This window comes from Hylobates moloch, unplaced genomic scaffold (assembly GCF_009828535.3).
Source record: "Hylobates moloch isolate HMO894 unplaced genomic scaffold, HMol_V3 SCAFFOLD_1, whole genome shotgun sequence".
Taxonomy (NCBI): domain Eukaryota; kingdom Metazoa; phylum Chordata; class Mammalia; order Primates; family Hylobatidae; genus Hylobates; species Hylobates moloch.
This window is the reverse complement of record NW_026652276.1, coordinates 136,387,425-136,401,782: the sequence shown is the minus strand read 5'-3', so window position 1 is coordinate 136,401,782 and position 14,358 is coordinate 136,387,425. Positions and strand designations below refer to the sequence as shown.

Genomic DNA, 14,358 nt, shown 5'->3' with positions numbered 1-14,358 from the left:
AAGTACATTCATGTTATGCAGCCATCATCACCATCCAGCCACAGAACACTTTGAATTCCTTTTTATTTTTTGAGACAGGGTATAGCTCTGTTGCCCAGGCTAGAGTGCAGTTGTGCGATCATGGCTCACTGCAACTTCTAACTCCCAGGCTCAAGCAATTCTTCCACCTCAGCTTCCTGAGTACCTGGGACCACAGTGCTGGAATTACTGGCATGAGCCACCACACCCAGTCTATATTCCTTTATATATGTTCATTTTTTCCCCTGAATCATAATACCTTGAAAGTAATTTGTAGACATTATGGTACTTCACTCCTAAATAAATACTTCAGGATGTATTTCTTAAGAAAAAGAAAATATTCCTACATAATCGAAATACCATTTTCACATTCAGGAAATTTAACATTGAGATAATAAGAGAAATCTGACATACAGTCCATTTTCAAATTTCCCCAGATGTGATAATGTCCTTTGTAGCTGACATTTTCTTTTTTTATTATTATTTAATTTTTTATTTTAAAGAATAGAGATAGGGTCTTGCTATGTTGCGCAGGCTGGTCTTGAATTCCTGGCCTCAAGTGATCCTCCTGCCTCAATCTCCCAAAATGCTGGGATTACAGGTGTGAGCCACCACACCTGACCTGATTGTTGTTTTCAATCTGGGATCCAGTCAAGGATCATGTACTGCATTGCTAGCTCTCTTTTATTTCAAAAAGGTCTTCCACCTCTCTCTCTTTTTTTGTTTGTTCTTTTCTTTCTATATTTTGTGACACTGGCATTTTAAAAATAATCAAGACTAGTGTACTAGGGTGAGATTTGTTTGTTTTCTTGTGGCTAGTTTCAGATTAAACCTTTTTAGCAAGAATCCTACACAGGTAGTGGTGTGTCTCTGTCAGGACATAATATCAGGAGGCCCATAACTATTTGTAGTAGTAGTATTGGTGATGTGAAGTTGGCTCATTTGGTTGAGGTGGTGGTTGCCACCTTAATAGCTAATCCGTAGAATGATAAATTTCAGACATTGTGACTATCCTGTTGTTTCACAGTAGTTTTAGCATCTGTTGGTAATTTGTACCTAAATCACAGTGGATGCTAAATGGTGATTTGTCTATTAGTACTTCTATGTTTATTAGCTGTTACTCTTTTTTTTTTTTTTTGGACTGAGTCTCGCTCTGTTGCCCAGGCTGGAGTGCAGTGGCATGATCTCGGCTCACTGTAACCTCCATCTCCTGGGTTCAAGCAATTCTCCTGCCTCAGCCTCCTGAGTAGCTGGGATTACAGGTGTGTGCCACCATGCCTGGCTAATTTTTGTATTTTTAGTAGAGACGGGGTTTCAGCATGTTGGTCAGGCTGGTCTCGATCTCCTGACCTCATTATCCGCCCACCTTGGCCTCCCAAAGTGCTGGGATTACAGGTGTGAGCCAGCCACCACACCCGGCAGCTGTTATTCTTTTTTTTTTTTTTTTTTTTTTTTTTTAATGAGACAGAGTCTCGCTCTCTAGCCAGGCTGGAGTGCAGTGGCGTGATCTTGGCTCACTGCAACTCTGCCTCCTGGGTTCAAGCAATTCTCCTGCCTCAGCCTCCCGAGTAGCTGGGACCACAGGCATGTGCCACCATGCCCGGCTAAGTTTTTGTATTTTAGTAGAGATGGGGTTTCACCATGTTGGCCAGGATGGTCTCGATCTCCTGACCTCGTGATCCGCCCACCCCAGCCTCCCAAAGTGCTGGGATTACAGGCATGAGCCACTGTGCCCAGCCAGCTGTTATTCTTATATAAAGAACTTTTCCTTCTTTTTTATTTGTTATCATTATGGACGTCTTCATGGGTTTTCTAATTTGATTTTGATTGACTCCATTCCAGGTTCTTTTTTATATTTCTCCAGTGAATAAATTGGTGGGTGCACTGATGACTGTGTTATCCCTTTTTCCAGGTAAGAAAACAGCAGTATCTACTCTTTCTTTTGTTTAACTTGTACTGGAACCTAAACTTTTAGAAATAAAGTTTACACTGCTGGTGGGACTGTAAATTAGTTCAACCATTGTGGAAGTCAGTGTGGCGATTCCTCAGGGATCCAGAACTAGAAATACCATTTGACCCAGCCGTCCCATTACTGGGTATATACCCAAAGGACTATAAATCATGCTGCTATAAAGACACATGCACACGTATGTTTATTGCGGCACTATTCACAATAGCAAAGACTTGGAACCAACCCAAATGTCCAACAACGACAGACTGGATTAAGAAAATGTGGCACATGTACACCATGGAATACTATGCAGCCATAAAAAATGATGAGTTCATGTCCTTTGTAGGGACATGGATGAAACTGGAAATCATCATTCTCAGTAAACTACTACAAGGACAAAAAACCAAACACCGCATGTTCTCACTCATAGGTGGGAAGTGAACAATGAGAACACATGGACACAGGAAGGGGAACATCACACTCCGGGGACTGTTGTGGGGTGGGGGGACGGGGGAGGGGTAGCATTAGGAGATATACCTAATGCTAAATGACGAGTTAATGGGTGCGTCACACCAACATGGCACATGGATACATATGTAACAAACCTGCACATTGTGCACATGTACCCTAAAACTTAAAGTATAGTAATAAATTAATTAATTAATTTTAAAAAAGAAAGTTTCAAACATGAATTTGTTAGGTTTATCCTTTCTATTTTAATATGACATTTTCCTTTTGGAAATAGGTTTCTCTCTTTTGTCTGGGTTTCTTTCTGTTCTTTTTGTTTTTAACTAAAATGTGTACAAGCATAGCTTATTAAATTTTATAGGAGAGTCTACTAATATATAGCTCTTAGGTTCTTCCATATTATTATAAGCCAAGCTGTTCTTTAATGTTGCATATTTTAGGCATGATTGAACATGGTCTCAGTGACTGTTCTCAGTACAGACCCCGGAAGAGTATGTCTGAAGATGGTGGGCTTCAGGAAAGTAACCCATGTGCAGATGATTTTGTTTCTGCATCCACTGCTGACGTTTCACATACCAACTTGGGAACTGTCAGGAAAGTCATGGCAGGAAACCATGGAGAAGATGCTGCCATGAAGACTGAGGAGCCTTTGTTCCAAGTGGAAGACAGCAGCAAAGGGCAGGAACCCAATGATACCAATCAATATTTGAAACCTCCATCTCGCCCATCTCCAGATTCTTCAGAAAGTGACTGGGAAACTTTGGATCCTAGTGTCTTAGAGGACCCCAACTTGAAAGAAAGGGAACAGCTGGGATCAGACCAGACAATGTTTTCAAAGGACTCTGTCCCCTCAGAGAGTCTTCCAATTACTGTACAACCTCAAGCTAATACGGGACAAGTAGTCCTGATACCAGGGCTCATTTCAGGTTTGGAAGAGGATCAGTATGGCATGCCCCTGGCCATCTTCACAAAGGTAAAGTGTAATATTTTTTATCGAATTCCTTAAAGAATTTGAAAAATCCTTTTAGAGTTTAACTTTTGAACTTTTGGTATTCAACACATTTTCAGGTGGAAAAATTTCCTTGAAAACTGTAAAGTACATACCAAATATATAGTACTGTGGCATCCGTGACCATAGTATAAGTCTATAGGGAAGTATATAGGGGATTTTGATTGGTAAATGTTTTGAAACTTAGTAGATGTGAGTCATATGCACAATCACTCTCTTGGGTCTATTTTTAATTATTCAGGTTTCCCCTTAAAGAATTAAGGAAGTCCAGACAGCCTTGATTGCACTCAATAAATACAGGCACACCTCAGAGATACTATGGTTCGGTTACAGAACACTGTGATAAAGCGAGTTTCAGGAATTTTTTTGTTTCCAAATGCATATAAAACTTATGTTTACACTATACTGTAGTCTATTAAGTGCGTTGTAGCATTGTATCTTTTTTTTAATGTACACATCTTAATTTAAAAATACTTCAGGCCGGGCACAGTAGCTCATGCCTATAATCCCAAAACTTTGGGAGGCTGAGGCAGGAGGATCACTTGAGGCCAGGAGTTTGATTAGCCAGATGTGGTAACTCGTGCCTGTGGTCCCAGCTACTTGGGAGGCTGAGATTAGGAGGCTCGGTTGAGCCCTGGAGGTTGAGGCTAAAGTGAGCTGTGATCACGCCGCTGTACTCCAGACTGGGTGACAGAGGGAGACTCTATTATTTTTTAAATAATAAATGTTTATTACTTAAAATTTAATAATTATTTTAAAAACACAACAAAGTGAATAAAACTTAAATAATAATTATGTTAAAAGCACAATAAAGTGAAGTACAATTAATTATTAAATAAGTTTTAATTTATTTAAATATAAATGAATAAAAATCCTTTGTTGTCATTTCAACAACATTCACCACATCTTCACTAGGAGCAGACTCCATCACAAGAAACCACTCTCCTTATTCATCCCTAAGAAGCAGTTCCTCATCCGTTCAAGCTTTTATCAGTAGATTGCAGCAATTCAGTCACATTTTCAGATTCCACTTCTAATTTTCTTGCTGTTTCCACCAAATCTCCCCCGAGGTCTTGAACCCCCCCAAAGTTATTCATGAGAGTGGTATCAACTTCTTCCAAACTCCTGTTAATATTGATATTTTGACCTCCTCCTGTGAATCACAAATGTTCTTAATGGCATCTAGAGTAATGAATCTTTTCCAGAAGACTTTCAATTTACTTTGCTGAGATCCATCAAAGGAATCACTATCCATGGCAGCTATAGCCTTATGAAATGTGTTTCTTAAATAATAAGATTTGAAAGTCAAAATGACTCCTTGATCCATGGGCTCCAAAATGAATGTTGTGTTCCTAAGCATGAAAAAAACATTAATCTCCTTGTACATCTTCATTAGAGCCCTTAGATGACCAGGTGCATTGTCAATGAGCAGTCATATTGTGAAAGGAATCTTTTTTTATTTTCTTCTGAGTAGTAGGTCTCAACAGTGGCCTTAAATATACAGTAAACCATGCTGTAAAGAGATGTGCTGTCATCCAGGCTTTGTTTTTCCATTCTAGAGCACAGGCAGCAGATTTAGCATAACTCTGAAGGGCCCTAGGATTTGGGGAATGGTAAATTATCATTGGCTTCAACTTAAAGTCACCAGCTGCATTAGCCCCCAGTAAGAGTCAGCTTGTCCTTTGAAGCTTTAAAGCCAGGCATTGACTTCTTCCCTACCCACAAAAGTCCTAGATGGCATCCTCTTCCAATAGAAAGCTGTTTTGTCTTTATTGAAAATCTGTTGTATTCAAAATCTGTAACCACCTTCATCAATGACCTTAGCTAGATCTTCTGAATAACTTGCTACAGCTTCTCCATCAGCACTTGGCTGCCTCACCTTGCACTTTTATGTTACAGAGACGGCTTCTTAAACATTGTGAGCTAACTCTGCTGGCTTCATACTTCTGCATCTTCTCAGCTCTCTCAGCTTTCATATAATCAAAGAGAGTTAAGGCCTTGCTCTAGATTAGGCTTTGGCTTAAGGGAATGTTCTGTTTGGTTTGATCTTCTATCCAGACCACTCAAACTTTCTGCATATCAGCAATAAGGCTATTGTTTCACTTTCTTACCATTTGTGTGTTCACTGGTTTAAAAACAAAAACAAAAACACTTTTAGTAGCACTGTTAATTTCCTTCAAAAACTTTTCTTTTGCATCGACAACTTGGCTAACTGTTTGGGGCAAGAGGCATAGATTTCTGTCTGTCTCAGTTTTCGACATGCCTTCCTTACTAAACTTAGTCATTTCTAGCTTTGGATTTCAAATAAGATGTGAGACTCTTCCTTTTACTTAAACACTTAGAGGCCATTGTAGGGTTGTTAGTTGGCCTAATTAAAAATTGCTGCATCTCAGGGGATAGGGAGGCCTGAGGACAGGGGAAGAGACAGGAATGGCCAGTCAGTGGAGAAGCCAGAACACACACAACATTTATTAAGTTTGCTGTCTATGTGGGCGTGGTTCATGTCACCTCAAAACAATTACAGTAGTAACGTCAAAGATCACGGATCACAGATCAACATAACAAACACAGTAATAAGGAAAACGTGTGAGATGTGAGAATTACCAAAATGTGACAGAGACAGGGAAGTGAGCACAGGCTGTTGGGGAAATGGCACTGATAGACTTGATGGTTGCAGGGTTGCCATAAACCTTCAGCTTAGAAAAAGCACAATAAAGTGAAGTACAATAAAAAGAGTGCCTATATGTATTAAAATACTACAATTTTAAAAGAAAAAAGCTTAGATGTCTAACTTATATCACTTATAAGTGAGGTAAGTTATAACTAACAAATACAAATATACATATGTATTTACTAAGTATACTTAACACATACACTTATTAAGTGTACTTATATTAGTAAACTTCATTTGAATATAACAGTGTTTTGGCTAATAGTTCTAACACTATTTTTTAATCTTGTTATAAAAACCATTCAGAATGTATTTGAAATTTTTTAATAACTTAAACGCAATATAGTAAATCAAATTGAATCTTTAATTCAGTCTTTTCAGGATATCATTTCTTAATGTCAGTAATGCATTAAGATGAAGCAGTCAACTTCACTGGGTCAAAAGTTACACTGGACTGGACACAGTGTCTCATACCTGTAATCCCAGCACTTTGGGAGGCCGAGGCGGGGAGGATTGCTTGAAACCAGGATCTAGAAACCAGCCTGTGCAACAAAGCAAGACGTCATCTCTACAAAAAAGTAAAATAAATTATCTGGACACGGTAGCATATGCCTATAGTCACCACTACTTGGGAGGCTGAGGCAAGAGGATCTCTTGAACCCAGGACTTTCAGGCTGCCGTGAGCCATGACTGTGCCACTGCACTCCAGTCTGAGCTTTAGAGTAAGACTCTGTCTCTATATAAAAATAAAGTTACACGGATGCTGAGACATATTCTGGAAGCTACATTGTTTGGATGTTTTTTTCATCCTTTGCAGAAAAACTTTTACCTATTTGTGAATTGTTTTTCAAAGTAGAGCAGAAAAAAAAAATCTATTTCATTTCTTATTCTACAAGTATAGTTATCCCTCATTATTCATGGGGGATTAGTTCCAGGAACTTCCCCCATACCAAAATTCGAGAATGTTCAAGTCACTTATATAGAGTGGCATAGTATTTGCATATAACCTGTGCACATCCTCCCATATATGGTTTTTTTGTTTTGTTTTGTTTTTGAGACAAAGTCTCACTCTATCCCCCAGGCTGGAGTGCAGTGGCGTGATGTCTGCTTACTGCAACCTCTACCTCCCAGGTTCAAGCAATTCTCCTGCCTCAGCCTCCCGAGTAGCTGGGACTACAGGCGCCAATCGCTCTGCCCGGCTGATTTTTGTATTTTTAGTAGAGACAGGGTTTCACTATGTTGACCAGGCTGGTCTCAAACTCCTGATCTCAGGTGATCCACCCACCTCGGCCTCCCAAAGTGCTGGGATTACAGGCGTGAGCCACTGTGCCCTGCCTCTGCCGTATACTTTAAATCACCTCTAGATTATTTATAATACCTAATGCAATGTAAATGCTATGTGAATAGTTACTATGCTGGGGTTAATTTAGTATTATTATTTTTCTCAATATTTTTAATCCAAGGTTGGTTGAATCTGGTATGTGGGAACCCATGGATGTGGAGAACCAACTGTATTTATTGCCCTTCCAGGAGCCAGACACCATACTAGATTCTGAATTCTTGCCATCTGTGATCTTGTAGTCTACCATGAAAGGCAGTCTACCACCTTTTCAGTTACTAGAACAAAGTATTCTGTTTTTCCCTGAATACTGTCTGGTATCCATGAAGTGATATTCCACTTTATGTGGAAAAGAAAGATGGGTAGTGTTGGCTTGAACAATATATGTATTCCTCTCCTATATTATTCGATAAATTATTTCTGGGTTTACCCAGCTTTGCAAAAATGTACTTGCCCAGAGTCATTTTTGCTGAATAGTTAAAACAGAATGCCATCTTTCTTCATTTTGTAACCTGCTTGGGATTCGGAAATTCTCTTAACTGATTTCATGATTAAATCAATGCAGTTTCTTAAAACTGGAATTTAAGAACTTGGGGAGAAAACTCGGGTTTCTCAGACTACTGGTAAAGCAAGTAGCCACAAATTGTGGGCTTTCTGAACTATGTTATGACTTCCTATACCTTTCAGAGCCCTGACTTTGCTATTTCACCGACCTGCCCTCTTAATTTTTACTATTGTGAAGATATCAAGAGAGAAATTAACTGGAGAGGGATTTTGGTTTTGTCAGGTTGCTGACAAATTAAAGCAATGTAAAGATGTATTTTGTGTCTTGTCAATAAAGCATGTTTAGCGGAATATTAGATTTGTGTGCCGTATACAGTATCAGTATTAAATACATGATGGGCTTACTAACATCCCTATAAAATAGTTTTTTGGTTTTATGTTTTTTGAGTGTTTGGATGAAAATCTAATTTCTTTAATCACAGTTTTAAATGCCAATGCTGACTTTTTCATGTCAGTAACTTTGGAATATAAAATGTTCTTAAAACCGAATTGTCTTTAGGCTTTTTTCTCTTGAAGATCTTAAAATCCTTGTACAGAAGGAATTAGGTTAGCAAAACATTTTGAAAAGTAATTTTAGAAATAGCCGGAGAGAAGCCTGGGTGCCTGGGGAATATTGCTGAAGTAGAGTAGTTATCATATGAATAAATGGAAACAAATTTCTACATAATAAAACAATTCCGGAAGAAAGTCTTCAGCTTCCCAACTTTCTAATCCTCTCTCTGGTACCTGAACTTGCCTGAGGTTGATGCCTTTCATGTCAGTTTCAGAGAGGATGCTTACTATGTAAATGCTGTCAATACTAGCTTCTAAAATATGCTTCTCAGGAAAGCCTGAGAGCTGATTCAGGAAGTGTAGAGAAGAAACAGCTGCTAAGGAAGAAGAGGTGGGGCTAGAGGCAACTGTGGGGTAGGCTGCCCATAGGGTGATGGGAAGGCAACTGGGACACTGAAGGAGAAGTAGGAAAATTAGAGGATGATTTGTGCCTGTGTAATATTTATGCTATGCTGCTCCATCACTTTCTAACCAGAGGAACATTGAAGGGGAATGAGGGAAGTGGGAAAAAAAGATAAAGAGGAAGATACAGTAGCTATTTTCTGCTGTGAAAAGACAATCCTGAGGGCTTTTCTTCCATTCTTCTCTAAGTCTTCCCATCTTGTTACTGAAAGTGTTCTGGAATTGGCTGCACATTGGAGCAAAATAGTTAGTGGAGGACTGGCCAGAAAGGACTGGAGCCCTTGGAGCTCGGAGTCCCACCTGACTTAATCTCATGCATCAACTTTCTCCCTCTTTTCTAGTTATGAGATTATTGCCATTATTTAGTAAAATTAGTTGAGTCACTATAATGGAACTCTATTTAGAAATTACCTCAATGCGACTGGGGGTGGTGGCTCACGCCTGTAATCCCAGCACTTTGAGAGGCCAAGGCAGGCGGATCACCTGAGATCGGGAGTTCGAGACCAGCCTGACCAACATGGAGAAACCCATCTCTACTAAAAATACAAAATTAGCTGCGTGTGGCGGTGGGATTACATGCCTGTAATCCCAGCTACTTGGGAGGCTGAGGCAGGAGAATCTCTTGAACCCAGGAGGCAGAGGTTGCAATGAGTGGAGATCACGCCATTGCACTACAGCCAGGGCAACAAGAGCAAAACTCCGTCTCAAAAAAAAAAAATAAAGAAATTACCTCAATGCAATTATTGTCGATTAAAAAACTTTAAAACAGCCAAGGCAGAAGAATCACTTGAGCTCAGAAATTTGAGACCAGCCTGAGCAACGTAGTGAGACCTCAACTCATACTAAGTAAAGTTAAAATATTAGCTGGGGCCAGGTGCGATGGCTCATGCCTGTAATCCCAGCACTTTGGGAGGCCGAGGCGGGCAGATCACCTGAGGTCAAGAGATCAAGACCATCCAGGCCAACATGGTGAAACCCCATCTCTACTAAAAATACAAAAATTAGCTGGGCGTGGTGGCACATGCCTGTAGTTGCAGCTACTCAGGATGCTGAAGCAGGAGAATCACTTGAACCCAGGAGGCGGAGGTTGCAGTGAGCCGAGATCGTGCCACTGCCCTCCAAAAAAAAAAAAAAGGCTGGGTGTGGTGGCATGTGCCAGTAGTCCCAGCTACTTGGAAGGCTGAGGTGGGAGGATCACTTGAGCTCAGGAGGTCAAGACTGCAGTGAGCCATGGTCATGTCAGTGCACTCCAGCCTGGCCAAAAGACCAAGAGCTCATCTTAACAAATTATTATTATTTTTAAAAATTTTTAATTTTTTTTTTAATCTTTTTTTTTTTTGAGACAGGGTCTCACCACTCTTGCCCAGCCTGGAATGCAGTGGTGCAATCTCGGCTCTCTGCAACCTCCGCCTCCCGTGCTCAAGTGATCCTCCCACCACAGCCTCCCAAGTAGCTGGGACTACAGGCGCCTGCCACCACGCCCAGCTAATTTTTTGTAGAGATGGGGTTTCATCATATTGTCCAGGCTGGTCTTGAACTCCTGAGCTCAAGCAGTCTGCCCGCCTTAGCCTTCTAAGTAGCTGGGACTACAGGTGTGAGCCACCACACCCAGCCAAAATAATAATAATAATGTTTAAGGCTAGTCAAATGAAGCACTGGGGATCGAGAATAAAAATAAAATTGTTTCTAATTTTTAAAAAAGTTACCTCAATCTGTGGCCAAATAAATGTGACTTTTGGCCAGGTGTGGTGGCTCACGCCTGTAATCCCAGCACTTTGGGAGGCCGAGGCAGGCAGATCACGAGGTCAGGAGATCGAGACCATCCTGGCTAACACGGTGAAACCCCATCTCTACTAAAAATACAAAAAAAAAAAAAAATTAGCCAGGCATGGTGGTGGGCGCCTGTAGTCCCAGCTACTCAGGAGGCTGAGGTAGGAGAATGGCGTGAACTCAAGAGGCGGAGCTTGCAGTGAACCAACATCACGCCACTGCACTCCAGCCTGGGCGACAGAGCGAGACTCCATCTCAAAAAAAAAAATAAATAAATGTGACTTTTAGTGTTTGAGAGATAGGGAAGATTATTTCAAGTATTGTTCTGTTTTGCTGAGTCTTAAAACTTTTTTAAAGAACAGTAGCCATTTCTTTGTTTGGCTTTTATTGTATCTGGTACTTTTTAAAAAAATACACAATTGCCTCCCCCAAAAGATGACTTAATTTATAATTCCCTTAAGTTTCATTTTATTTGTAACTTTGTTTTTAAGATAGAGTTTTGCTTTTCACCCAGGCTGGAGAGCAGTGGTGTGATCTCAGCTCACTGCAGCCTTGACCTCCTAGGCTCATGGGATCCTCCCACCTCAGTCTCCTGAGTAGCTGGGACCACAGACGCAGGCCACCATACCCGGCTAATTTTTGTATTATTGGTAGAAATGGAGTTTCACCGTGTTGCTCAGGCTGGTCTCAAATTTCTGAGCTCAAGCAGTCTGCCCGCCTTGGCCTCCCAAAGTGCTGAGATTACAGACATGAGCCACCACACCTAGCAAGTAATGCTACAATTTTAAAGCTATTTTGAACTATTTTAAATAATTTTATAAATATGTAATGTTTCCACATAGTTCAATATTTGAAAGATTTCAAAGCATCGCTAATAAAAAGTCCCCTTTCCATTCCATCCCCTGCTATCCAGCAGCCCTCTTCAGTGGCAGCCAACATTGTCACTGTCTTATGTTTTCTTCTGGGGGTATTCTATGCAGAAACAAATGCATATTTTCCCCTCCCTTTTTACAAATGGTAGCAGAATGTGCCCATTTTTGCCCTTTATTTTTATTTTATTTTATTTTTATTTATTTATTTTTTTGAGACAGAGTTGTGCCCGTCACCCAGGCTGGAGTGCCGTGATATGATCTCAGCTCACTGCAGCCTCCACCTCCTGGTCTTTTCAAGCGATTCTCCTGCCTCAGCCTCTTGAGTAGTTGGGATTACAGGCACTCGCCACCACGGGTCCAGCTCATTTTTATACTTTTAGTAGAGACAGGGTTTCACCATGTTGGTCAGGCTGGTCTCAAACTCCTGACCTCAGATGATCTGCCCTCTTCAGCCTCCCAAAGTGCTGGGATTACAGGTGTGAGCCATCGCGCCCAGCCCTTTTTTTAATTTAATTTTTCTTTTTTCTAGAGACAGTGTCTTACTATGCTGCCTGGCCATTCTCGAACTCCTGGGCTCAAGCAGTCCTCCCACTTTGGCCTCTCACAGTGCTGGGATTACAGGTGTGAGTCATCATGCCCAGCCCGCTTATTCTTTTTTTTACGTCATATTCTTTTTATTTATTTTTTTATTTTATTTATTTTTTTTGAGATGGAGTCTTACTCTGTCGCCCAGGCTGGAGTACAATGGTGCCATCTTGGCTCACTGCAACCTCCACCTCCTGGGTTCAAGCGATTCTCCTGCCTCAGCCTCCCCAAATAGCTGGGATTACAGGTGCCTGCCACCATGCCTGGCTAATTTTTGAATTTTTAGTAGAGACAGGGTTTCAGCATGTTGGCCAGGCTGGTCTCGAACTCCTGACCTCAAGTGATCCGCCTGCCTCAGCCTCCCAAAGTGCTGGGATTACAGGCATGAGCCACCATGCCCAGCCCATAATATTCTTTGGAGATGAACATCATCACTTTTTATGGCTGCAGGTTCATTGTATGGATGAACATTTATTTAGTCCCCTATTCATGAAGAGTTTGGATTCGAGTTTTTTGGTATTGCATTTATTTTCATAAATATAATATCACACATGATACAATATTTGTAGGATACTGTAGGATAAATTACAAGTAGAATGCTGGGCCAAAAAGCATATATATTTATAAATTTTTAAAGGATTTTTAAACATTTTTTAAAAGCTTTGACCTACTTACTTTTTAAAAACATACTTTTTAGTTTTGTTATTATTATGAAATATAATACTGATTCTGAATGAGGAGCCTGGGTTGAGAAGCTCTGTACTGAGCATTTCTAATGCAAAGGTATGGATTTATTTTTGCTGCTTCTGTTAGGGTCTGATCAAGCAACAAAGACATTTTCAAGAGTAAGAATATAACCAAATTACTAGACATATATTCCGACATATATTCCAACTTTTGGAAGCCTTCCCTTTCATGTTAAGTATTTAACAACCACCTGTTAGTTACACACAAAGCGCTCTCCTAGTTGTAATAAAGAATATCAAGTTGCAAAGGGGATATCTCCTGCCTTCAGAGAGATTTGTCTCATGATGTAAACACGACATTATCCAGATGACATAATTCTGTGTTTTAAAAAGTGATGAGATGTAAAAAAATAAAACTTATAGAACTTGAGGCTGAAAACAAGTTGAGGGGCTCAGTGAGTCTGCCTTCCTGGCTGTATAACAAGTCATGCCACTTGTTGAAAACCCATTCCGATTTGGAATCTTTCAGCAGAAATTGCATATCTTCCTTCAGTGAATCATTCCAGTGTTAACACTTGTACTCTCAGGAACTATGCTGGATTTTTTGTATACTTAGATGCTTGCTGCAGTTTAGCAATTCCACTGTAATTTTTGGAGCAATGCTGTTTTCAAATAAAATTCAAATGGAAATTAATTAAATACACAGATACTACCAGTGTCATTTTTGCTTTAAATATTTAGTAGCAAATATCTTGAAATCTTTTTGCATGATTTTTAACATAGGACAGTATAACAAATGCTATGCAGTACTTTGCTATTCTCCGTGCTTTGGTGGTTATGTGCAGATGCATGTATTTTAAATTTTTAACAGCCTTCTACTAAACAACGTACTTACTAACAGGCTTCATGCATCATTTCCTAAACAAAAAGGTTCAATTCATTAGTTACTGTGGAGGCTTTTAAATTGAATGAGAACAAAGTGATCAAGAAAGACAACCTTCATATTAAACCCTTGCCAAGATTTGACCATTCATGGAGACAATTAGCTAATCATTAACTGGACTTACTGTAGTCAAGACTTGAAGTTCCCCTGGAATATTATTTTATTGAGTCAAAGATTAGCTGACTTACAGACAGGGCAAGGAAGAATGGAAGTTTCTTTTCCTACTGTTAGCTCGCTAAGTTTAAAGAGAAAGGTAACCTTTTACTTTTCTGATATTTTCTATTACTCTTCTAATTCATAGGGATATCTGTGTTTGCCTTACATGGCATTGCAGCAACATCATCTTCTCTCCGATGTCACCGTTCGGGGATTTGTTGCTGGAGCTACTAACATCCTTTTTCGACAACAGAAACACCTCAGTGATGCCATTGTGGAAGTACGTTTATGTGTGAGTGTGTGTACTTGGCCCTGCTCATCCCAGTTTTCCTTTCTTAACTACAATTATGAATACATAGTAACAACATTAGT

At 40.0% G+C, this 14,358-nt stretch overlaps 1 protein-coding gene and 1 long non-coding RNA gene across 13 annotated transcripts in view; one reads left to right on the top strand and one right to left on the bottom strand.

Moving 5' to 3' along the window:
• Nucleotides 1-14,358, top strand: part of AVL9 (AVL9 cell migration associated) — an 88,214-nt gene that overhangs the window by 56,374 nt on the left and 17,482 nt on the right. For 3 of the 5 annotated variants that reach the window (XM_032758357.2, XM_032758353.2, XM_032758355.2), the window contains exons 9-11: nucleotides 1,861-1,930; nucleotides 2,878-3,410; nucleotides 14,132-14,278. In XM_032758357.2, the coding sequence (XP_032614248.1) occupies nucleotides 1,861-1,930; nucleotides 2,878-3,410; nucleotides 14,132-14,278 (750 nt within the window). The remainder of the gene's footprint in view (nucleotides 1-1,860; nucleotides 1,931-2,877; nucleotides 3,411-14,131; nucleotides 14,279-14,358) is intronic. The other 2 variants (XM_032758358.2, XM_032758354.2) reach the window with 1 other exon arrangement.
• LOC116812579 (uncharacterized) overlaps nucleotides 6,610-14,358 on the bottom strand; it is a 123,484-nt gene continuing 115,735 nt past the window's right edge. For 7 of the 8 annotated variants that reach the window (XR_009215371.1, XR_009215377.1, XR_009215372.1 and 4 more), the window contains one exon: nucleotides 12,925-13,549. This is a non-coding gene — a long non-coding RNA (uncharacterized LOC116812579). Of the gene's footprint in view, nucleotides 6,686-12,924; nucleotides 13,550-14,358 lie in introns of those variants that run through there. The other variant, XR_009215374.1, reaches the window with a different exon arrangement.